Here is a 24,945-nt window from a genome sequence, read left to right as displayed (position 1 = left end):
GGCCTTTCGAGAAACGGCTGGGCCATTGTGCAGAAGAATGCCCGGAAATCCCGAGCCTCCCCCCTCCAGCGAGGATGGGGGCTCTTCCTCCTGGCCAGGAAACTCCAAGTTGGCTTCCGGAGGGTGGCCTGGAGCCTGGGGTGCCAGGGGTACCACTGCCACTGGTGGGAGGGCAGAGCACAGCACCTCTGTGTCCCTTTGTGTTTCTCCTCTCTAAGGGCTAGAGTAGGCCCCCAAGCCTGGGGCCAAGGACTGCTCCGAGGAGAAGAGCCTGTTTGTTGAGTCACTGGAGAACACTGGGGACTTCCCGAAGTGGTGTCGCCTGAGCTGGGCCTCCAAGAATGGGGGATGGGAAGCATCTCAGGAAGAGGAGCAGCCAGTGTGGAGGTTGAGAGGTCTGGGAAGTCCCCGCGGCAGGGGCAGAGTGAGGGTCTCCGGAGGTGGCGGTAAGGCCCCTGTTCCACCTGCTTCCTGTTGGGGCCTCAGGCCCCAGCGAGGCGGTGACCGGCAGGGCAGCGGTGCTGGTCAGGACCGTGGGCTGGAGATTTCAGTCTGATCCGCACAGGCCTGCCTGGCTTCTTGGCCTCTGGGAGACGTGATGTCAGGACCCAGAGGGGAACCGCGCAGTAAGGGCGTGGGGAAGGGGTCAGGGATGGGATTGGACTCCAGAGCGAGATTCCTGTAGTAATAGGCCGAGCTGTAATTGGCTAACCCAGGAAAAGGGGCCCAAGAGTCCCTCACGCAAACCTCTGCGCGACGGTGATGGTGGGGGGTTCCCGCAAACCTTGGCCAGGCAAGAGTGGAGCTGGCCTGGGTGGTGAAGACCTTCACTCTCACTCCGGGATGTAGCGGGGGAAGTTGGTGCAGTCATGCGGCTCCTGAAATGGAGAGGCTGGGACACAGGGAGGTGGCCCGGGGAACGCACGCCCAGCCACCCCAGGTCTGGAACGAGCTCTGGACAACAGCGGGTGAAGGGCTCGGGGACCGCGCGGCCCGGCGGGGAGCGGTCCCGGCTCCCTCCGCTACCCCCAAGGGCAATGGTTTCCCTAACTCGAGGTGCAGGGGGCGCCTGTGATTGGCTAAGGGCCGATGGCCGGCGCGCGGATTGGCTGCTCGGGGACCAGGGGCCGGGCCCGCGGGGCAGAGTCCGCCCCCGAACCTTCAAATGGGAAGACCCCCACAGGCACCCGCAGATCCGAGGCTGTGCTGCAGACTTGCCGGGAGCGCGGACAGGAGGCGGTGAGCTGGGCGCCCGGGCGCAGCGGCACCAGGGCCGGTTCAGGGCGCCAAGCCGTTCCAACGAGGCACCGCCACTTCGCGCCGCACCCCGCCCGGAGGCTCCGGGGGCCGTCGGGCGCCCGTCTCGCCTCCAGCCATGGGGTCGGCGGCGCTGGAGATCCTCGGCCTGGTGCTGTGTCTGGTGGGCTGGGTGGGCCTGATCCTGGCGTGCGGGCTGCCCATGTGGCAGGTGACTGCCTTCCTGGACCACAACATCGTGACGGCGCAGACCACCTGGAAGGGGCTGTGGATGTCGTGCGTGGTGCAGAGCACGGGGCACATGCAGTGCAAGGTGTACGACTCGGTGCTGGCACTGAGCACCGAGGTGCAGGCGGCGCGGGCGCTCACCGTGGGCGCAGTGCTGCTGGCGCTCGTCGCGCTCTTCGTGACCCTGGCGGGCGCGCAGTGCACCACCTGCGTGGCCCCGGGCCCGGCCAAGGCGCGGGTGGCCCTCACGGGCGGCGCGCTCTACGCGCTGTGCGGGCTACTGGCGCTCGTGCCGCTTTGCTGGTTCGCCAACATCGTGGTCCGCGAGTTCTACGACCCGACGGTGCCCATGTCGCAGAAGTATGAGCTGGGCGCGGCGCTGTACATCGGCTGGGCGGCTTCCGCGCTGCTTATGTGCGGGGGCGGCCTCGTGTGCTGCGGCGCCTGGGTCTGCGCCGGCCGCCCCGACTTCAGCTTCCCAGTCAAGTACTCCGTGTCGCGGCGGCCCACGGCCACCGGCGACTATGACAAGAAGAACTACGTCTGAGGGCGCCGGACTCGGCGGGGCCCCTCGCGCTAGCCACTCCCACGAGCCGGTGGACTGGCTAGGGGAGCCCCGCATGAACCGCAGCCTAGGCTAGGCCGCCCCGCGCCGCCTCCGCGGAATGGTCGGCTCTGTGCCTGGATGTGGCGCACCGACCGAGACCCTGCTCGCGCCCGCAGCCCATTCTCTCCAACAGCCACTAGCCCGGCCCGGGGCCGCGCCCTGCCCTGAGCAGGAGCCGCGCACTTGGGAGGACTTGCTCGGTTTCTTTTTCTGTGCGCAGAGCTTGCTCCGATGTGGGTGGGGCGCGGGTCCCTTTGGCTGAGTGGACAATGGACTGCAATGCCAATTCCCTCCCGGACCCTCAGGGTCTTGGATGCCGTCATCCCCCCCAGCGGCTCCTGCCGATTCCAGCGGGGCAGACGGAGAGCCCAGGGGCCCCAGCCTGGGCTGCCAGAGGGATGGATACAGCTGGCCTTTACCCCAACAGCGGGGCCTGAGCCCAGGGGGACTAAAAGACTTGGCCTGGACCTCCCTGCCTCACCCCAGCAGCCCCCAGGAGAGGCTTATGGGCACCAGATCCTGAGGGGGGAGCTGGGGCCCTGTCCTCCTTTGCAGCTTGTGGGGAGGGTAAGAATTTGCTTAGTAAATGGTTTGAATACCCTCCCACCTGTGTCCTGTCCTCTGTCCAGTCACCGCTCGTGCCCAGCAGCCCCCTTCATCAACCCACCCACCAACTGCTCCCTGAAGGGCTTTTTCTGAGACCTCCCAGGACTGCCCCTGCGTTCCAGAAGATTCATGGCCTTGTCCCTGGCCCTCCCTGCCATCCAGTCACCTTCCTACTGGGTGGGAAGCACAGCTACAGTTTGCAGCAACCCAGGAAGGTGAGATCTGTAGTCAGGAGATCCTGGGGAGAGGATGGAGGTTGGAAATCCACCCCCAAGCTAGTGTGGGGTCTTTGGGTGCAGGAAGTGTTGAGGGTGGGCTGCCGGGCTGCTGGCTTTGAGAAGAGGTTGGCTCCACGCACCACAGGTTGGGGGTTCTCCCCTGCCCTCTCACGGCTTGCCTATCTGTGGGTCTCACCAAATACCCAGACGTCTGTCAAACACTAACTGGGACATTTTGGCCAACAGTGCAGCAGAACAGGGGCGAGTCCCGGATGTGTGCTGCACTCCAGCGGAGCCACAAGCACGTTGCTATGGGAAGGAGGCACTTGTGCAGGTTGCCTAGAGAGTGCTCGGGCAGGGCTCCAGCCCCTTGGTCCTGGCTCTTCTGCCAGTCTCAGCGCAGCTCTGTGAAGGGCCTGTGCTCATCTTGCTGGCCTGGCGACCAGCCCAGACTTGTGCTGACCATCAGCACCTCTGTGCCAGCCCCTGCTAGAAGCGCCCTGTGTAACCTTCCTCCTGTGAGTGGGGCCCCCGGGAGAGCAGAGCACACCAGAGCTGTTACAGTCACTGAGAGGTCATTGCTTCCAGCCCCATTCTAGGCACTTTCTGCCAAACGCCAGGACAAAAGAGAGCTGTGGATGGAGGTAGGGCCTGTAGGGAGGGGCTCCAAGACCAGCCAGCAGGGCTTGGCATCTGCCCCCAAACCTGGCCTTGGAGGCCTGGTCCGGAAATGCTTGGGCCAAATCCAGTGGCAAGGAGTCTCCCGGGCCTACCTCGGCTCCCCACTGTGAGGAAGGGGAAGAGCCTGAGGACGTGGACTCAGGATGGCTGCAGTGAACACTGCCCTGAATCCCAGGAGTTGCAGCAGAGCCGGGCAGTTGGACTTCAAGGGAGGCTGGACTATCTGGTAGCCTGAGCTCCTTGCAACGGGATGAGCTGCAGCGGGATGGGTCTCATGGCACAGAGGCCCTTCACCCCCCCCCCCCCCATGTCAACCCTCCTTGGACCTGTGCAGCAGGGCCTCAAGTGCAAGAGTGTGTGATCCTGGGGCCTTGGTGGGGCTGCTGGAACAAAGGTCCTGGGGCAAGCCGGGCTGGTATTTGGCCAGAAGCACAGACCCAAGGCTGCATCCCACACGAGCCCAGAGCTCTTCGATTCCTTCAGGCCCTAGGAATCAGCAGGGTTCCGAAGGGAAGCTGCACAGTCCCAATGATGCAAATGGTTAAGGTGGGCAGTTTAAGGGCCCTGGGGAGTCAGGCTGCTGCTGCCTGGCCCATGCCAGGAAGGCCAGGGGCACACTCCATTTGCCAGAGGTCAGGCAAGAGGAGCCAGCCTCCAATGCAGCCAACCCCACTGTATCCACTACCCCTTCCCAAGGGCCACCTAGCGACCTGGCCCCACCCATCCCTCTCAGTTCCAGGCCACTGTTTCTGGGCTTACCAGCTTAAAGCCTACCCAAGCCACTCGGCTTCCTCCTGCCCAGGGCCCCAGGTGCCACACCCAGGTGGCCGTGTCTCTCCAGCCTGCCTGCTTTCCTGACACCCTTACTCCAGGCTGAGCAGCCAGATGGCCTCGACCACTTGTATGAACAGTTCTCTTCTCCCCAAAGGGCAGGAATGTCATCCTCCTTGCCTCCAGGTCCCTTCAACCCTCGCAGGGGCTCTGGGGACATCTGGGAGAGTGGGACCAGCTGATCGCACAGCTCGCCTGAGAACTCTTGCTGTTCTGAAGACTTTGAAGGTTGCCAAGGTTCTGTCCCGTTCGAACCTTCTGTGACCAGGATGTGGTGAAGCCATCTCCGTCCAGGGCCCCTCAGCCAGCCCCACCCTTCCGGGGTGGGGACCTTGCCCTTACTATCTGCCCAACTCTCCCAGCAGCTTGGGGGTACTGTGTGCCTGTGGGGATGGGGGGGCCGGGACAGGAGGTGCAGAAGGGTGAGATGATGGCTGCGGGGCGGGGGGCCCGGGAGGGAGGCACAGTCAAGAGGTGGGCTGGAGATGCTGCCAGGGCCAGCAGACAGGAGGAAGTGGTGGGAGGGCAGAGCCAGGTCCCGGCTGGCATGGCTGGGCATGTGGAGCTGTGTGGAGGTCCAGGTGCTGAGGTGCCCGACCTCCACCCACTGCTCTCCAGGGAGCCTGGAGGCCACCCCCCATGCTTATTTACTGCTGGGCCTCGAGGTTGCCCAGGGCACAGGAAAAGGCTCCTCTGCACCCACAGAAAGCTCAGGACAAAAACAAGTGCTGGCCCTATGACCATAGCAAAGACTGCGACACCCAAACTAAAACGAACACTTTATTCTATTAAAAACCAACTGTCCCTGCATCTAAAAGTATGTCCATAACTTACAGTCTAAATAAAATCCAGTTAATATAAATAAGGAGGAGGTCATGTCTGCAGAAATCGACTCTAGAGAAGAAAGAAAAGAAAAAAATAAGTGAATTTCAACAATTCTGATGTCTCTCTGAATTAAACAAATAATCTGCCCGGGCCTTCCCTGTGACATGCCAGGCTTGCTTCTGAGTAGCCTCTGCCACTCACAGGGGAGACGGGTGCTGACCATGGGTGGAAGGCCACCCCAGAACCACTGAGGTGCCCACCAGCCTCACTGCACCCCTCTGGCTAGGTCCAGGCTGTCATTTGCTTGAGAACCCCCCAGGGCCTCATGGCCCTCCACCACCATATCACTTTGCTGACCCTGCCACAGCCCCATTGGGACCCTCACGAGGCTTCTCCCCTTGCCTGGTGTGTCTCCCTTACACTGCTCCTCCCCCTGCCCGGCTGGCCCACCCTGCACCCTGTCTTGGTGGCAGGACACACAGCAGTGCTGGTGTCCTCACTGAGCAGGCTGCAGGAAAGGGCTATGCCTCAAATGCCAGCTCCTGCTCGAGAGCCCCCACCTGTAACCTTTGATTTGGGTCATTAACTTACACCCCGCCCCCATCCTAAGGCTCAGCACTCAATGTCCAAGGGGTGTCAGCCCTATTTCAGCTGAGGAAACAGCCACAGCCTGGTGAGGTACCCAACACACCTTGCTGAAGACCGAAAGGGTCCGAGCCCAAAACCCCTCTCAGCACGAGCCCTATATGCCCTTGCAAACCCTGAAAGAGGGACTGCGGGTCCCTGAGGTCCCCTATACCATTCTCAGCAGAGCACACTGAGGCCCCGACAGGGGAAGGGGACAGGCCCCTGCCCCCTACAGCTTCCAGCTCACTATGGACAGTGGGGGAGTGGGAGGAACCTGGGCCGGCATGAGGGGACCCTCTGCATCAGAGCCTTGACAGGGCCCATCTGCCTCAGCAGTGGCTCCAGCCCAGGGCTCAAGGAGATGTAGGGCTGGGCATGGGCCATCCACTGTGTGGGGAGCCCTGGGCTGAGAAGTGGGCACTAGGTACAGAGCAGGCCCCCTGGCCAGTTTGCTGAGGGGCCCTTCAAGAAAGAGCTGGCATGTGTGTCACTGGGAAGAGCCCTGGCTGGGGAGCATTGCTGTGGACCGCCAGTGACAGCCTCACTCTCGTGCAAGGCCCACAGAGACGCCATTTTCTAGTTATCAGCCACGTAGCTGCCAACAGCTTTGTTTTCTCCTAAGTCAAGCACACAAGAGCCTGGGTAGAAGCCTCTGTGGGCTCTAGCCCAGGGCCTGATCTAAGGCTGCAAAGGGTGGCAAGGCTCCAGGCAGCCCCCCAAGGGTTGCCTTCTTTCCCGGCAATGCCAGGGGGCCTGCGTGTCACTCACTGATGCCCAGCCCACAGCACGGTCAGGAGAGGGTAAATGCCAGCTCTTGCTGAAGGGGTCCCAGGAGCATAATGAAATTAGTTCCTTCAAAAATGCCCCATTGTGGCACTGCTGCCAGCCCAGGGACAGACACCCTTGGGAAAAATGTGTTGGCCCCACATCTCCTCAGGAACCCTGCTTGGATCTGAAACACAGTAGAAGCCTTGGCTTGAGGAGGGTGAAAGCAGGGAAATCAAAGCAGGGAATGAGGGGCCCTCTTTACACTTCAATAAGGCCGGCTTCGTGGCAGCACACCCCTCGCCCGCGGCCTCCCCTGAAGTGCCCCACTGGAACTCTCTAGCACCCCACCCCTCCCCCACATCTCACCCTTAGGACAGGAGGGAAACAAGCGCATCCAGAAACTTGCTCCGATCCTCTGCTTTCAGTTCAATTACTGAGGTAATGAAAGAAAAACATCTCGTGAGGTGGAGGAGTGGGGCTGAGAGTGAGGCGCAGTAGGAAAAACACGTCAGGGTGTATTAACTCCCTCTTCCCAGTCATCCAAGATGGGAACCACCCTCTGGTACATTCCAAAACATACTCAGCCCCTTAGTGGCCTAGAATATTCTGAACTCAGAGGTTGTATTTCTCTGTCTTCTGTATTTAGTCCTCAGAAACTGCTGGTTGCCCTGTTAGTGAGGCTGGCTGGGGTTACAGTCTGTGGGGAGGACCCTTCAGTCCAGTAGGGGACCAGCAGTGACAGCCAACAGAGAGGACACAGGCAGGCAGAGACAGGCCTTCCCACCCTGCTGGACACAGCCCTGCCCCATCATGGGTTGCAGGAGGCCCTGAGGTTGGGCAGGAGGCTAGCCTGCAGTTTTGTTCTGGCCAGTCTCTCTGCTTCAGTGTGCTCTTCTGTAGAAGGGAAACATGATGTGAACTGCCCCCATTTCCGGGGGCCCTCATCAAACAGGGCAGAACCAGGCCAGCCTGGTCCTAGGAGCCATCTGTGCCACGGACCATGGCTCCAGGAACCCCAGGCCCAGCCTACCCAAGTGGGTGCTGGCCTGCCCTCTGCCGCACATCGACCCCGCCCCCCAACTCTCCATCCACATGGGAAGCCAAGCAGCTTCCAGCCCCCAAATCCTCTCTGTGAGAAGCCTGGCAGGCCATCCTGCAGTCTGGCCAGCACCAACCTCTCCCACATCTTGGGCGTGAAGTAGGAATGGGGGAGTTGCTGCTGGGGGTGAACCCACCCAACACAGAGCTGCAGCCCGAGGGGGTGTGGCATGAAGAAGCAGCTCTAGATGCCGAGGCAGCTGGGTGAATCCTGGGTCTCTGATGCTGAGGACTCATTGTAACAAACCAGCTGATGTGACGTAAGAAATTGTCCTTTCTGACAGATGGGGGTTATGGGCTGAGGTATTTTCTCCCCAAATTCATGTGTGGAAGGCCTAACCCCCAGCACCTCAGACAGCATGTGCTATATAGGGAGATGGGGTTCTGAAGATGTTAGGTTAAACAAAATCACATGGGTGGCCCTCATCCAATCTGACTAGGGTCCTTATAAGAAGAGATTAGGACATAGACACAGAGGGACGACCATGAGAGAACACAGCCAGAAGATGGCCATCTATAAGCTAAGGAGAGAGGCCTCAGGCCTCAGAAGGAACCGACTGTGTACACCTTGATCTCGGACTTCAGCCTCCAGACTCTGAGAAACAGAGTTCTGTTGTTTAAACCCCCTAGTCTATGGTATGTTGTTAGGGCAGCCCAAGCACACCAACACAAAGCAGACAGGGGTCACTACGTCTGTTTTACTTGAAAATCTATCCGCTAGACTAAAAAGCATATGTGGCCCAATGTGAACCATGTTCCACACTGGCCTATGGAGAAGCTGTGGGGTGTTGTGGGGAAAACTGGCCAGCCTGCAAAGCCACCACCAGGACTGGACTCTTCCATTCCCTGGACTCATGCAACATCGGGCCAGGGCAGTGCCCAGGCCATCACACAGGACCACTGGCAGCCTCGGGTGGGACCCTTCACGAAAACAGAGACAGGAACTGCTGGCCTGCAGCAGTTGCCAGCACAGCCTTGGAGGCCGTGTCCTTGGGTTGCCGTAGGCCCTGCTGTTTCCACGCCCACAGGAGGGGCAGGTGACCCTGACAGGTGAGGCTGGACCAGAAGGCTCTAGTGGCCAGTCCTCTAGACTCCTTGGTAAAGTGGTCTCAAGGGCTAGACTGTAAGGCCAAAGCCAAGCCTATGGCTCTACGGACAACACCTGCTCCCCCTCCGCCTTGGGAGCCCATCAGGGCCCAGATAGGAGGCGCAGGGCCCACGCATCTTAGAGCTCCCCGAGCTCCCTGAAACAGCCAGGCCCAGGGCTGGCTCCAGGAGAGTGAGAGGGGTGCTGACAAGGTATTTCTGGCAATGCCAGCTTCCCTGGTTCAAGGCCAGCGCTGACCTTGAAAGGGCCCAGGTGCTGCAGACTCCTACCTGAGAGGTCGAAATGGTTGTGTAGCGTCCGGGAGTTGGTGCCCTCCGCTGCCTTCTCAAACGCCCGCCCAAAAAAGCTGTAGACACATAAGAGGCATGTTGAGGGCCCGCCCACTGTACTGGACCTTCCTAAATCCCTGGAACAGACACTGGAGTTGGCCCAGACTCCTCGCTGGCCGCTGGTTCTGCCTGGAGGCACTCGTACCCCTTCCTGGGCCACAGTCTTCTGAGGTCTCACCCTCGCTCCTGGACAGTCGCCATCTCTCACTGCTGCTCCTGCCTGCATCCAGCTGAACCCTTCTCAGCCCTCAGGGCACAAGCGTCTGGGCACCTCCCACGGTGCGCCCTGACCAAAGCCTCCCTCATGCCTGGCACCGTGCTGGCAGCTGGGACAGGAGAGGCAGAGGCTCAATGGGAAGCGTGCTGGGATGGGGGTCGCAGATGAGACTGAGTCACACACAGCAGGGTGGGGAACGGGAGGAGCCTGCAGGGCCAGGCAGCAGTGTGCAGCTGCAAATCAGGGGGGCGGGAGCATGCCAGGGCGCAGCCCAGCGGGGGCTGCTGAGGGCGCAGCTGTGGGGCAGGGAGTCGGCCAGGAGCACACAGCCCCTGGGGGCTCAGGGCTGTGCAGGTAGTAAGGGCTGGCAGTGGAGAGAGAGCATCATGGGGAAGGGACTCTTGGGCTGGTTACGGTCAGGAAGAACAGGCAGAGGAGGGGTATGTGCTTCAAGCCCCCACAGTAACTCTCACCCGACACTGTGCACACCAGTCAGAGTTAACCACTGGCCAGCACAGCCACCTAGAGCAACGAATCGATGGCTGGAGTGAGGACACAGGCGGCTGTGGTGGCCCGTGGGGGAAGTGCTTGCTGGCTGCCTTGAAAACCCAGCCCGGGAGCCCCTGGCCAGCTCCACCCCGTGTGACTATGAATGTAAGACCCACGGCATAGCTTTGGAAAGCAGCCCAGCAACATGGAAGCACTTATCTTAAAAAAGTCCATTGTCTCTCCCAACTTGCTATTAAATGGCCTTTGCAGACACAGAAGGAGGTCAAAGCTCACAAGAGCAGGGCTAGGATTGATCCAGATCCAAGACCAGTGTCTTCCACAGCAGAGACCAGTAAGAGCTAATTGGGAAAACTGAGGGGCACAGGACACTGAATAGTCCTTGGCCCCCAAGCCACCGCACCGGGAGCTGGGTGGGGGTGTCTTGCTGCCAGCTGTCAGCATCTTACCAAGGTCACCTCTTGGGATGTTCTGGGGAGCACTGGGCCTGGGGCACTGATTCTGCCAGGGAGGCAAAGAACCCCAAGGATGGTGACATTAGCCCCTGGGATTAGTCACAGGCTCTCTGGCCATGCAGAGCATGAAGGGAGCCGCAGGGAAAACCAGGGAGCCCCTCAAGGTCCAGTCTGCTGGCTGACACCAGGTGTGGGTGGGAGTGGGCAGGAGAAAACCTGACCTTGCTACAGGAGGAGGACGAGAACCCAGGTCAGCAGATGCAGGGGAAACATTGAGAAGACAGTGGCAGAAACTTCTCAAAAGCGCAAGAAGACGAGCCTATGCGTTTACAAACTGGTACGCTGTCTGTAATAACAAAAACTGGGAAACAGCCTGAAGGTCCCAGAGGAGATGACAGGTAAACTGTCATCCACTTAACAGGCCTCCTACTGTCAGGAGTCACTTTCGTGACAATGTGCACAAAGGGCTGATGCTCGGTGAGAAAACAAAACCGAAGTATACCACTGATGGAAGTCCAAAATGTTTCCTAGATGTTAAATAAAGAAAACGCTGAGGGAGGACAGGAAGCCACAACCCCACAGTCTGAGTGACTAAGCAGCTGTGTTAGCTGCTGCCGGGGCGGGTGGAGCTGGACGCTCTACCCACCGCCCAAACCAAGGGGGCGCAGGTGAGCCCAGCTTCGGGCGCGGCAGCAAGTTCTGGCAGGTAGGCAGTCTGGGGGTGCACATCCCCGCACACACCACTGAACGGTTTCTCGTATGTCAGCTCTTGGAACTGAATTTCTCAATGTGTTTAGAAACTGTCTGAATTTGGGATTCAGTGAGCAGTGAATTTGACTCACAGGCATGGAGGTGGGGATGGGAGACACTGCCCAGCTCTCCTCCAAGGGTAGTGTGAGGCCCAAACCAGATGGTGAATGATCATTCATGAGGGTTTTGAAGGCATCGCACAGAGCTGGTCTCAAGGAACTTTGCAGGTGAAGCCTAATTTCTGGGGTGGGTGACCTGAAACCTCTCAGATTTTCAGTATCAGCTGCTCCTCAGAAGAGGGTTCAGGCCCAGGTAGCTGGAGGTCCTGCCCAAAGGCACACAGAACACCTAATCACACCTCACTGTAGGTGTGTAGCCTATCCTGGGTGGGTCTGACGTTGGTCCTCCTGGGGGAGCCAGACACCCTTGTCTGGGAGGCCTTGAACAAACTAGAAGCATTCAGAAGTCCAGCCAAGGGGTAAGGTAGACGCTCAGTGGCTAAGCTGCGGCCCACATATTTAAACCCGCAGAGTCCTGCCGCAAGGTGGAAAAGGCTGGCCTCGGTGTGGAGGGCAATGATCACCCAGCTCAGCAGAGCCCACGGCCAATGACACCCCTGGGGCTCCCAACTCCCAGGAGATGCAAAACCCGGCTCACTTTTTTCTGTCCGAGCTGTCAGTCTCCGGGGGGATGCCCACCACGGTCACCGTGCCCTGCTCCACGCTCAGGGGTGCAGCCATCACCAAGGGCAGCAGCTTGCAGCGCCGGTTCTTTGTCTGCAGAGGCAAAGTGCACCCTTAGTCATGGCCCCACAGAGCGGGCGCACCACTCAGCGCCTAGGAGCCCAGACAGAGCCAGTCACCCACTCCCCAAAAGCCTCCAGGGGCTTTCTCTCACCAGAGATGCTCAATCCCCATGCAGCTGCCCCCCAGGCTATGACACCCTGTTCCCAGGCTCCTTCTGTGCCAAATGTCCCTTCGCTGTTCCCTCCCTCACCTCCTTTAGGTCCTGACACAGTTGTCACCTCTTCCAGGAGGCCTTCCCCAACCAACCCCCTCTCTCATCCTGCTTCAGCTTGTCTCTGGTGTGTGCCACCATCTGACACTACTCATAATCTTTCCTCATTTGTCCCCTTTGCCGGCATGCATACTCCCTCAACTTGGGGACTCAAGTGTTTCCTTCACTGCTGTACCCATTGCACCCACACCCTACAACAAAGGTGACCAACTATCCTGGTTTGTCCAGGACTGAAGGGCATCCCAGGACACGAACCAGGATAGTTGGTCATCCTATGACATCAGAGCCTGGCTGGTCGTGGTTGCTTAAGAAATGTCTGAGGGGCACCTGGGTGGCTCAGTTGGTTAAGCGTCTATCTTTGGCTCAGGTCCTGATCCCAGAGTCCTGGGATCAGCCCCACGTCAGGCTCCCTGCTCAGTGGGAAATCTGCTTCTCCCTCTCCCTCTGCCCCTCCCTCCCGCTCGTGCTCTCTCTCTCTCTCTCTCTCTCAAATAATAACATTTAAAAAAAGAGAGAGAAATGTCTGATAAATGATGGGTCCTGTGGGAAAATTCACCCATTTTACAGATGAGGAAACTGAGGCTCAGAGATCAAATAATTGACTTCATATCACACAACTGGTAAATGAGGAGACTGAGATTTGAATAGAGCCTAGAAGACTTTCAAGCTCATGTTTTGTCCCTAGTCCATCTTTTGTCATTATCTGATTGTCTTCACATAATCCTCAGATAATCATTTTGTAGGTCAGTTCAGCAGTATGAGATGTCAACCTATTAAACATTTTGTTTAAAGTAGCCCCCAGTGTAAACCCTCATCCAGGAGGCGGAGTAAGGCTCTGATTGTTGAAATGTGCGGGATCACCCTTTCTGTGATCACACCCAGTGGGGAGTCTGATGTTAGCTGGGTCGCACGGGGGGGAGGGGGGGTGGTGCGGGGAGTCCCAGGCCAAGGCAAAGAAGGGTGTTAGGCTGTGCAGAAGAAGGAACCACACATGGAAAAGGGAAAGCCAGGCCAGAAAACAAACTTTTGCTGGGAAGCAAGTCTGTGCTATAACCAACTTCATCTTTCCTTGATCTGCCAGAGCTGAACATAGCCCTAGCCCCACATACTTCATGAGGTCCCTTCGTACTTGTCCAAGTGACCAGGAGGACCAAATGATGAAATCAGAGCTTGTAGGAACTGAGATCCTAAGGGTCAGCTAAGGAAAACACAGCTCAGAAAAAGTGAGTTTTTCCCAGACCAGCAGGTACACAGCTACCAGTACCCCAAGGCCAGCTTCTAAGGCCTGGTCCAAACGCCACTTGGAGGCTCTACCTTCTGGCGTCCACCCACCCAGCTTCTCACCGAAAACACAAAGGACTTGAGCAGGTGTCTACTAAGCAGGCTCAGGGACGCTGGTTTGGAAAACAGCACAATGTCTGGAGTGCCCTGCAGAGGGAGGACACAGAGATAGTGAGAGGGGCCTGTTGGCAGGCGTGGCCTGGTACCCATCTGTCCATGAGAAGCCTGACCTCCATGAGGGAGCAGTAGAGGAAGGGCCCCTGGGAAATGACAAGGTTGGTGCAGAGGCAGCTGGCAATGGTCTGCTGTGTGGCTCGCAGCTGCTTCTTGGCGAGTTCCAGGCCATGGTAGAGCTTGTCCAGGTTACTCCTGTAACGGGGCAGACACACAACTTTGGCACAGTCACAAATAGAACACTTGGTTCCTGGGAGGGTGTGCAAGGATGAGTTTCATTCTTTTCCTCCTGCCTTCCCTATCATATGAAAGGAAGGATTAGAGGTGCCTGGGTGGCGCAGTCGGTTAAGTCGGTTAAGCGGTTAAGCGTCTGTCTGACTCTTGGTTTTGGTCGTGAGATTGAGCCCCATGCTGGGCTCCATGCTGGGCGTGAAGCCTGCTTAAGATTTTCTCTCCTTCTCCCTCTGCCCACTCCCCCACCCCCGCTCATGCTCTCTCTCTCTCTAGAAGGAAAAAAAGAAAGAAAGGATTAAAACAAGTATAAACCCACAGTGACCAAGATTAAAGGTGGGAAGAGGTGCCTGACATCAGAAGACAGGAAACTATAAGCCAACAGAGGGAAGACACTGCCCAGCAGGTTCTGGAAAGTGCCCAGAGGACTCTGACAGAGGAGGGGCCAGGGCAAGGGCCAAACGGAGGACCAGCCCCCCCCCCCATGGGTGGATTTTTATTCTTCTCTCCCAGAAAGGAGGGTTCTCTTCTAAATACATTGAAATGAACTCTCTGTGGAGAAGTGTATCCAGAAGTTGAGAGTCCCAAACTGTCATATCGGCTCCCCACCCACCAAGATGAAGCAATGTCTTGTAGTCAGCAGGCTATGCCCCAAGACCCAGGGCCTCACCAGGCTTCCACAGCCCCCCTCTCGAAAGTGAGGACCACCAGATATTTGGGAAATGCCTGTGCCCTGAAAAAATGACCATAGATCAAACAGAGATGATTTGGAGAACAAAAGAAAACTTAAAATGAACTCTGATTAATATCTTCAAAGAGACTGGGCAACTAAGAAATGCGTAAACCACTAGCAGGATGCCATGCAAAGGGAACAACCAGAAACTGGAAGTATTTGTGGAAAGTAAAGTGACTGCAAAAAAATTAAAAATTCACTCAAAGACTAGAGGATATAGTCAAGAAGCTTCCTTCACATCGATAACAAGACAGACATGGAAAACATAAGGCACAAATCAGAGACAGAGCATTGTTCCAGGAAGCCAGGAAAGAAAGAATAAAAAACACTGATGTATGTGTGGGAGGAGTAAGGAAATAGTACAAAAGCATTCCTAAGCTGAAAAATCTGGGGCTTTGGATGGAAAGGGCTCACCTGAGAACCCAGAAAATCCATGAAGCAAGATCCACCCTAGACCCCTCATGATGAAATCACAAAACACTGAAAAGAAAAGAAAAAAGTCCTGCAAGCTTCTTTAGGTGGGATGAGAGTGAATTTACAAAGACACACGAACCAAGATGGCTCAGATTTCAATTAGCAATACTTGCTGTCAGAAAACAGGGGAGCAATGGAATCCACATTCAACAGGAAATTACCTGCAGCATTGAATTGTAAATAAGCTATACCAGGAACCAGATGAGGGCAAAATGAAGATATTGATATGCAAGAACTAAGAACTACTTCACATGTGCTCTTTCTTTAAAAGTTACTTGAGAATTGTGCTCTAACAAAATGAAACAGTGAAAAAACCAAAGACAAGGATCCTAAGAAACACTGGCTCTAACCCAGGGCACAGTCAAGTGCCATCAGTGGTGGCAGCAAACAACAGGCCTAGAAATCTGTAGGTCCAGGCTGGTGTCAGAAGACAGAACCCCAGGCTTTCCTGGACAAAAGGGACTCAGGGAATACCTCCTGGAAGGAGAGCTGAGAAAAAACTTGATATGATAAAGAAGGCAATTAAGATCTCCAGGAAAAACAAAGAGCAGTACCAGAAAGTAATGTAATCACTGCACATGAGTGACTGTTATATTTTATTAGCACAGTGAAGTAACACTATTGATTTTCATCTTCTAGAATCTATCTACAGCCAAAAATGAGATGACTTGCATTCTATTCTCTAACCCAAGATTAAGTGTTATTAATCCTGAAATTGTAAAAGCATAAATTTCACAAACTGAAAGGTATGGGGAAAGAGAAAAGTAAGAATGCTAATATCTTTTCCTTACAAAGTAGGGAGACAGAGACAATGGTGATAGAACAAGATGTAAGTACACTACAGTTACAAAGGAGCTACAAATAGTGGCATAATTGTACCCACAGGAGGGGGAAGGAGCACAAAAGAGGAATAAATATCCTGTCATAGCAGGAAGTCAGTAGACGATGTCTAAAACTGCTCCATCAACTCTGGGATGAGGGCAGCAACAGTTGATACAATAGTTAACAGCATTTCCTCAAATTTCTAGATAAATATAGGTAGAGTAACCACACTGCAAGCCAAAAATCTAGGACTCTCACAACAAAACAAGAAAATAAAGGAACACTACAGACCCCAAAATAAATATAAGCAGGGGGAACAGACCACCAACTGACCACAAGACTGGTGTATCGCTGGAGTCAGTGTGGGAGGGAACAGAGAAGCAGCAAGACCTAAGAATGATGCAAAACTCCAGACAACTGCGGAACAGCCGTCCAAAATGAAAGTTTTGCCCTGTCCAAGAGGAGGTGAGTGCAAAGAGCTGTGGTAAAGTGCAAAGGGCCATGGTAAAGACTAAGGGGCAAGAGCAGTCTAGCTCAGGAGTCCCACCTGACTAGCCAGAGCTCCTTTCCACAGTGAGGAGAAAGTGCTGAGAATGGAATCAAAATTGAGTAAGATAGAGAATATATAAAAAGGGAAAAAGAAGGTATAAATAAAAATGCACTGGGATAGTAGTGGAGGTTCTAGCAGGTAGACTGGAAAGGAAGAAGTAAAACCATTTCTATTTGCAGATAACATAATCTTGTATATATGAAATCCTAAGGAATACACTATTAGAGCTATTAAACAATTTCAGTAATGTTGCAGGATACAAGATCAATATACAAAGATCAACTGTATTTCTATGCAATAGCAATGAGCAGGCAAAAAGAAAATTAAGAAAGCAAGTCTGTTTACAATAGCGTCAAAAAGAATAAAATATTTAAGAATAAATTTAACACAGAAGTACAAGAAGAGTTCATTCTCTGAAAACTACAAAACATTGTTGAGAGAAATTAAAGAGGATCTGAGTTAATGGGAAAATATCCCATGTTCGTGGACTGGAGGACTTAATATTGTTAAGACAGCAATACTCCCCAAATTTATCTATAGGTCCAATGCAATCTGACTTCTCTGCAGAAATTGACAAGCTGATCCTAAAATGCATATGGAAATTCAAGGAACACAGAATAATTAAAACTTGCTGTAAAGTAACAGTAATCAAAACAGTGTGGTATTGCCACAAGGGTCGATATACCAACTGATGCAACAGAACTGAGAGTCTGGAAATAAATTCCCACATTTATGATTTTCAACATGGTATCAAAATGATTCCGTGGGGGAAAGAAGTCTTTTCAACAAGGTGTTAGAACAATTTGGATGTCCACATGCAAAAGAATTAGGTTGAACCCGTTCCCTTGCACCAGACACAAAAATTTACCTCAAATGAATCATATCTAATGTAAAGGCCCAAACTATAAAACTCTTAAATGGCTTCTTAGATATGACATCAAAACCATAAGAAACAAAAGAACAAAGATAACTTGGACATGATCAAGATTAAAAACTTGGGCTTCAAAGAACAGCATCAAGAAAGTTGAAAAGATAACCCACAGGATGGGAAGAACTATTTGCAAATCATATGTTTTGATAAGGGATTCCTTATTTAGAATATATGAAGCAATTCTTATAACTCAATAATAAAGAGACAACTCAATTTGAAAATGGACAAAGTGGGGCGCCTGGGTGGCACAGCGGTTAAGCATCTGCCTTCGGCTCAGGGCGTGATCCTGGCGTTATGGGATCAAGCCCCACATCAGGCTCCTCCGCTATGAGCCTGCTTCTTCCTCTCCCACTCCCCCTGCTTGTGTTCCCTCTCTCGCTGGCTGTCTCTATCTCTGTCAAATAAATAAATAAAATCTTTAAAAAAAAAAAAAAAGAAAATGGACAAAGGGCTTGAATAGACAATTCTCCAAACGAGACCTACAAATGGCCAATAAGCACATGAAAAGCTACTTAACATCATTAGCCATGAGGGAAATGCAGATGAAAACCATGAGATCCCACTTCACACCACTTCACACCTCTTCATACCACTTCACTCCAGGGTGGCTGTCAATTAAAAGACCGACAATAACAAGCGTTGTCGAAGATGTGGAGAAATTCAAACTCTCATATGCGGTTGATGGGAATGTAAAATGATGCAGTCACTTTAGAAAACAGTCTCACATTTATTCAAAAGGTTAAACAGACTCATCATATGACCCAGCAATTCCACTCCTAAGCATATATCCAAGAATGAAATGAAAACATATGTCCACACAATGTATCTATGTGTATTTATGGCAGCATTATTCATAACAGTCAAAAGGTAGAAACTACCAAATGTCTGTCAACTGATCAATGGATGAATAAAATACAGTATGTCCAGATGAGAGAGTCTTATTTGCAATAAAAAGGAAAGAAATTCCTTCATGTTGCAACATGGATGAACCTTGAGAACATTAGTCTAAGGAAAAGGAGCCTGAAATTTATGACTATAAAGGACCAGGTATTGTCTGATTCCATTTATGTGAAATGTCCAAAACAGCAAATCTATGAAGACAGAAAGTCGATTGGTGGTTGCCTGGGGCTGGGAGAGATGGGGGATCTGGGAGGCGATGGCTAAGGGGAACAGGGTTTCTTTCTGAGGCGATGAAAATGTTCTAAACTTAGGTAGTGGTGGTATTTCACCACCTTGTAAACATACCAAAAGCCAACGAATTGTACACTTTAAATGGGCGAATTATATAGTGTATGAATTATAGCTCCGTAAAGCTGCTTTTAAAAAGTATGCTAGGGAACAGGGCCAGGAAACCCCAGGAAGCAGACCCCTACATTTTTTAATACTGCACAAAGGCAACAGAAGTGGCAGTTCTCTGAAGTGAGAAAAGCTGTCTGAATCATGCCTCCTCTGAAAGTCAGGGAAGCGGAATTCACACACAAAACGAGCAACGGACAAGCCCCTTTGGTCCCAAGGTAAAATCCTCTCAAAGTTATTATCAGAAAAAAGGGACTAAGGAGCAGAATAGCATCCCTACCGACAATGAAATACTCTAGAAAGATATGTCCCCAAAAGGTCGACACTGTATTGTTCTATTTCAAAGCAAGCTAAGAGACATGAGAAAAAATAAAACAAGACATCTCAGGAAAGGAGATAAGAAAAATTTAGAAATAAAAGGGAACTAATTGATAAATGAAGATTAAATTAGAAAAAACACAAGGATTAGTAAACATCACAAATAATGTCTGAAGAGGGAAAAGGAGATGAAAAAAAATTTTTTTAAATCAAAAAGAAAGGAGATTTAGAAGGATTCAAGAGGAAATGACACATACTGAAGATAGATAGGAAATGTGTCACATGCACCCCTAGTTCTGGCAGACTGTGATTCAGTTTCTGCAGGACACAGTCACCACCACACCCTGGGGTCCCTGAAGAGTGTTAGGCTGAGGGCCAGAGGTGGCCTGTGGGGGGAGGACAGGAGCCCACAGCCACACCCACTACCTGGAAAGACTGTCCAGAGCCTGGATGAAGTTATCTGTCCCTGAGCCGTCCTTCTCGGGACTCTCCATCAGCGACATGGTCGCAAAGACCACATCGCTGGCCAGGAACTTATGCTTAAACCCAAAGTGAATGCTGAAAGTCTGCACGCGCATGTCCTTCATCCTGCAGTGGGAGGAAGCAACACTGTTGTCGGCACTGTGTGCATGTGGGAGTGCTCTCAAGTTGTGGGTGAGCTCTGTCCCTCCCTGGCCCCTGCTACTGCTCATGGCAAGACCACTCTGGTCCCAGAATGCAGGGGTCAGAAGACCTGATATCCCAGCCCTGTAACCCAGGGCACCAAGTGCCTTGTCCAAATCTGTTCCACTGGTTGGGAGGCAGAGCTTGCCTGCACCTAGCCCCAGTGGGCCCTTCCCAGGGCCATTTCCTGTGTTCAGTGAGGCTAGACCAGCTCAAACTAGAGGTCTGCACCTCGGTCCCAGGATTTAAGGACCTGGACTCCTCTAGCTCTGGACCTACTTTTAACCCAAAGAGAACTCAAAACTTCAGGAAAGGCTAGACAGTTCACACTCGCTTGTGCATTCTTGTTTTTGCATTATTTTAGGAATGTGGCTAAAGCTGAAAGCTGAATGAAGCTTAATCCAGAAAAACATGTGTTTACCCAAATTTATTTGCAGACTCTTCGATCATCTCCCGCAAATTCTCCTTCAGGGAGATGTCCATGGACTGGAACTTCTGCTTCACCTGTTTCAAGGGGAGGCTGGAAAGATGACAAGCACTGGTCATACAAGTGACCTGGCTTCAGATGGGAGATCGCTAAACAACAGTAGGATGGAAAGCACCCTATGAGGGGTCCCAGCACGTGCAAACAAGGGACCTTCAGAAGATATTCTAGGGTCTCCAGGTGAGGTGCTTCCGGTAGAAACGGGTAGCCACTGGATGTTGGTCACAATGAAGGGGAGGGACTTTTCCCTTGGGGGTGGGGGGGGGGGGGCAGAGGGGCGGGGACCTCCAGGCCGAGGTGGTCACTCACCCCACGTCGGCGAGGAACTCCTGGAGCCGCTTCTGCCCGTGCACAGACCAGAGCTTGAACCTGGCTGCGGTGTAGCACGTGTTACACAGGCTGTCATGGAGGGACCAGTGCTGGTAGAGCACCAGGCGGAGGCTGGGGCCAGTCAAGGAGGCTGTGGCTGGCGGCGCCCCGCAGCTGGCAACGCATGGCCCCACCCATCCTGGGACAACCAGTTATCACACGGGTAACCTGGCGCTCTTTGACCTTCTTAGCTTAATTTGACCCATATAAAGAGCTTGTAAGCGGGTGTACACACACCACTATCACCCTTGGGTTGACAGGGAAACTGAAGCGCAGGGGTTCTGAGAGTCTATGTACTGTGGTGACAGAGAGAGTCCTTGTGGCCACACAGGGCAGTCCAGGCTGTCATCCCATCTGCTCCCTGCGTGCTACACGGGTGTCGGCCCTCCCCCACATCCGTCCCTCTGCCGGGACCCCCTGAGCAAAGCCCACCCTCACTCTTCTTCTTAAACATGCTCTTTACGGCTGGTGGGGCTGCGAGTGCGGCTGTGGGTGAGGACAATCCTGTTCTCCCGCACGCCTCTCGTCCCCTACTCCAAGGGTCTCAGCAGGATGCCAGGCTGGCTCTGCTTGCATCCTACAGTCAGTCATGCTGATGCCCTGACACCACTTCTGTCAACACACCTGCCACAGAGGCCTGGCCTCTGGGCACATGGTGGGCTCTATCCTCTGTGCTGCCCCTCCTGACGGCTGGGCCCTGATCCTCAGACGTTGTATGTCAGGTCCTGGTGGGCTCCCCATCCTGGGAGCTCGGCTGCCTCACATCTGGCACCGCTTCCTAGATGTGTCACGGCCACCTCCTACTTGACCCATCTAAACCCCATGTTTATTGGTCCCCATCTATCACAGTAGGCACAGGGCAGCATCATTCCTGCCATCACTACCTACCACGGAAGCAGTCAGGCCCCAGCCACGCCTTGCGCCTGTGGCTGTCAGTCTCCCCACAACCAGCAGCCAAGGGACCTTTTAAGCACAAAGAACTGAACTCAGCAACCCCCTCAACCTCCCACTGCCCTAGGCTCTCTGACCCTCAGACCCCACCCATCTTTCCAGCCACTTCCTCAAGCTCACCTCAGGGCCTTTTTGCACAGCCACAGTCTTGGCCCAGGCTGCCCTCCTTCCCGTGGAGTATGGCTAAGTCTCAGTCTGAGATGTGGCCTCCCAAAGGCCTTTCCTGAGCACTGCCACCCAACAAGCCCCTGGTTACTGTACCAATGCCCTACCTCTTCTCATGAAACATTTGCGCTCTGTAATCATATGCTGGCTTACTTCTTCCTGACTGGCTTGGCAAGAGTCTGCGCTTATTACCACACCACCTGTGCCACACAGGTGGGCCCTGCAATGCACCTGCCCACACGCACCAGGCCCAATGTGAGCCCTAAATAAACGGATACTGCTCCCAAACACAGCGCTGGCATTTAGGAGCCAAAGCCACACAGAAGAGCCAGGACAGAGGCTGCTCCCCAGTCCCCGGGACTTTGCGCAGCCTGGAGAGCGCACCAGGGCCCCTCTCTCACGGTAGCCGCAGCAGCGCAATCCACACCTGCAGCTCCGCAGCCACAACCACACCCCCCACAGGGGGACGCAGGCTGGGCCCACAGACGTGACACAACAAATGGTGGGCTGCTGAGCAAAACTGAGGGCCAGGGCACTGCCTGTGCCTGGCAGGCCTGAGCTGCAAGGATACTCATACTCGAAGGAGATCCGCGTGCAGTCCACAGAGAGGGCGTTCTCCTCGTCCTCATTCCGGTGGTTGTGCCGGGACACGTGGCGCTGCAGGACGCCGACGTCGGTCACGTACTTCATCCTGGAAAGAAAGCCCCGCCAGCCGCCTGGGTGGGCGCCTTCCTCTCACACACAGCCAGGCCACGCGGCTTCCCTCCTTCCCTCGGGGGAGCCCCCCCTCCCAGGCTCAGGGGCTGGCCCACCACACAGGCTGTTCCTGCCAGGACTGACAGAGCTCCGCCACCACTGTGGAGAAGCCGAGTGTGGCTCCACAACCAGCGCCTGGTGGCCGGGGGTGTGAGGAGACAGAGCAGGGAGCAGTGGGCTCTGGCTGGACCCCTGGACCCCCTGCACTCTCCTCTGGGCAGCGGCTGTCCTGCCCTTACTTTTTTGAGGCCTCCTGAGGGTGGGCACTCTGGGAGGCCACGGCCCTGTCCACCAGCCACGGTCAAGTGGACAGATCACATAGTGTCAGTAATCCCAGCAGAGGGTGTGGATCCTGCACAGGAAGCAGGGGAGGGCAGACCCCAGTCCAGGTCTACCTGCAGGCAGCCACTGGGCAGGACAGTGACAGTGAAGCCTCACATGAGGGGCTGCCCCAGGTCAGGGATGGTGTCTGGCACTACACACACCCCATGCCATCCTTAACATGGAAGGGGGAGCAGGCCCAGCAAAGTGCCCAGGCCTGTGAGACTCAGAACCCTCCCAGTCCCTGGGCTATACTGCAGGACTCAGGTGGTCAGAGTGGGGTGGGAGAGGCAGGAAATGGGGGCACAGGGGCCTCTGCAAATTGCACAAGGAGTCCAGTATATGCAGAAGCTGTGCCAGGTGACAGGCTAGCGTGCCCTTGGACAGGGTTAGGGTATGGGTCCCTGTTGATTCTCTTGGAGTTCCCACCTGATGGCCACCAGAATGGGGACCCCATGCCTCCCTGGTGTCTGCATTCTGGGGTAGCCCCTCAGCTCTCCATCAAGAGTGACGGGGAGCCTGCCCACTGAGAGGCAAAAGAGAATTCGGCTCCATGCCAGTCCTCCTGGCAGTCCTTACCAGCCTTCCCCTTGCCTTTGAGATCACATCCACCCTCCCTGGCAGGATTCCTGGGGCCCTCACCTCCTCTTCCCAGCCCATGTGCAAGGACATATGGAGAGCCGGCAGACTGAGCTCCCTCCTCTCACCTCTGGCTCCATCTGGTGGGCTTCCTGAGGGTGGACAAAGCATCCACACCAGGCCACACCCCACCCCACCACAAGTCCTAGTCCCAAGCCCATCCTCAGTGATGAGGATCCAGGCCCAAGGCCAGCTCCCTCCCCGACAGGGCTCTGCCACCCATCTTCCCACTGCAAACTGGAGCTGCAGCCAGGCCATGCACATGGCCCCAGCACAGGCCAACCTTAGACAGCCTGAGGGAACACATCCTTACTGGGTGATCTTGTCTTGTACCCACTGGTCTGTTAGTCCAACGATGGCCCACCTGGAAGAGAAAAGAGCAACAAAGCTCACAGGAGCGTCCCTCACCAGCTGGCCAGGCCCAGGCCCACTGTCGGACAGGCAGTCTCTCCTCTGCAGGGTAGAAAGGTTATGGGGCCAACTCAGGGCTCCCGGCACAGTGTCACTGCCGTGGGAGCTTTCAGGACCCAGAAGGGAGATCTCCCAGGACAAGGATGGCAGGCATGATGCTGTCTCTGTGTTTGGCTGACCACCATTCTCTACCCTCATCCTGCTGGAGTGGGACTGTAGCAGACACCATATTCAGGTGCTGGTGGATCCTAGTGCGTCATTCCACCTCGGAGCCCCTCGTATCACCTGCCCCCTCTGCAATATGCCCTGCAGCACAGCAGACCCTCAGCACACCCATGTCTCCCTGCCTTGAAATGATGGGACAGAGTAACCGCATTTAGGCCTAAGAACCTTCCAAGGTCCTGTCTCTTAGCTCATCTTTTGTGGATGAGATGATAATGGAAATCCAGGTTGGCTTGACCTCTCCAGGGTCACGGCCAGCCACTGGCAGGAGGGACCAGGACCTCAGGTGTGTACCCTCGGTCCCCAGGCCACGTCCTTCAAGACCCTCCTCTGGGGCCAGAGCTGAGAACAGCCAGAGATACTGGGTGCAAGTGAGGCAGGGGAGGCCCTGGAAGGCTCACAAGGGGGCAGGGTATCTAAGTGCCATCTCTCTCAGGGCAGTGAGCCCTTCCTCAGAGGGTCCTCTTCAAAAAATGCTACCCTGCTATGTCTTCCCCAACACACCCTTCCTCCTTCCAACCTTTCCACACATACATTTTGTATCAGGTTATTTTGCGTTTGCCCTTGTGCTGTTTCTGGAGTTTTCTGGAGGCATTTCACAGGGGCATGTTCTGACATCAATGCTAAACTGGGGGTGTTTGTTGTGAGTGGGCATACAGCAGGTGCTCACCAAAGGCTCCCCAATGGAGTCACAAGCTGTGGCTACAGGGCACAGTACAGGACTCCCACCTGACCTTACTGCAAGATCTCTTGATGCACAAGTTGGCCCCTGTGCCAGGGCATGTGATTGTCAGTCCACACCATGGAGGAGGACTTGAGGCGAAGAGAGCTGAGCCAAGTGCCCAAGGATGACAGGTGGGCACATGGCCAGGCACCAGATCAGGGTGATGACAGAGCATCCCTGGGCTTAGGTGTGGCTAGTGCCTTGAACCTGCCCCAGCCCCTGGCTGTCCTAAAACCCTGATTCAGCAAAGAGCATTACAATCCCCACCGTGGGCTCAGGGCCGGGAAGGGCGTCCCCTCCT

General features: G+C 54.7%; 2 protein-coding genes across 3 annotated transcripts in view; one reads left to right on the top strand and one right to left on the bottom strand.

The window, feature by feature from the left end:
• Nucleotides 1-1,074: 1,074 nt before the first annotated feature.
• Nucleotides 1,075-2,695, top strand: CLDN5 (claudin 5). The gene is given in 2 exon segments (XM_040619578.1): nt 1,075-1,241; nt 1,243-2,695. Coding segments are annotated over 2 exon segments (942 nt in total). The 5' UTR covers nt 1,075-1,089; the 3' UTR covers nt 2,033-2,695.
• Nucleotides 2,696-5,195: 2,500 nt separating this feature from the next.
• Nucleotides 5,196-24,945, bottom strand: part of CDC45 (cell division cycle 45) — a 33,804-nt gene continuing 14,054 nt past the window's right edge. Inside the window, exons 9-19 of one of the 2 annotated variants that reach the window (XM_040619576.1) lie at nt 23,601-23,651; nt 22,143-22,262; nt 20,396-20,527; nt 20,024-20,122; nt 19,366-19,527; nt 13,641-13,779; nt 13,474-13,557; nt 11,770-11,888; nt 9,124-9,200; nt 7,015-7,081; nt 5,196-5,322 (exon numbers count right to left, since the gene is read on the bottom strand). In XM_040619576.1, coding sequence (XP_040475510.1) covers nt 7,017-7,081; nt 9,124-9,200; nt 11,770-11,888; nt 13,474-13,557; nt 13,641-13,779; nt 19,366-19,527; nt 20,024-20,122; nt 20,396-20,527; nt 22,143-22,262; nt 23,601-23,651 — 1,048 coding nt within the window. In that variant the 3' untranslated portion in view covers nt 5,196-5,322; nt 7,015-7,016. The remainder of the gene's footprint in view (nt 5,323-7,014; nt 7,082-9,123; nt 9,201-11,769; nt 11,889-13,473; nt 13,558-13,640; nt 13,780-19,365; nt 19,528-20,023; nt 20,123-20,395; nt 20,528-22,142; nt 22,263-23,600; nt 23,652-24,945) is intronic. The other variant, XM_040619577.1, reaches the window with a different exon arrangement.

The sequence above is a fragment of the Ursus maritimus genome, unplaced genomic scaffold (genome assembly GCF_017311325.1).
Source record: "Ursus maritimus isolate PB19 unplaced genomic scaffold, ASM1731132v1 scaffold_33, whole genome shotgun sequence".
NCBI lineage: Eukaryota > Metazoa > Chordata > Mammalia > Carnivora > Ursidae > Ursus > Ursus maritimus.
This window is presented reverse-complemented; position numbering and strand designations above follow the sequence as displayed.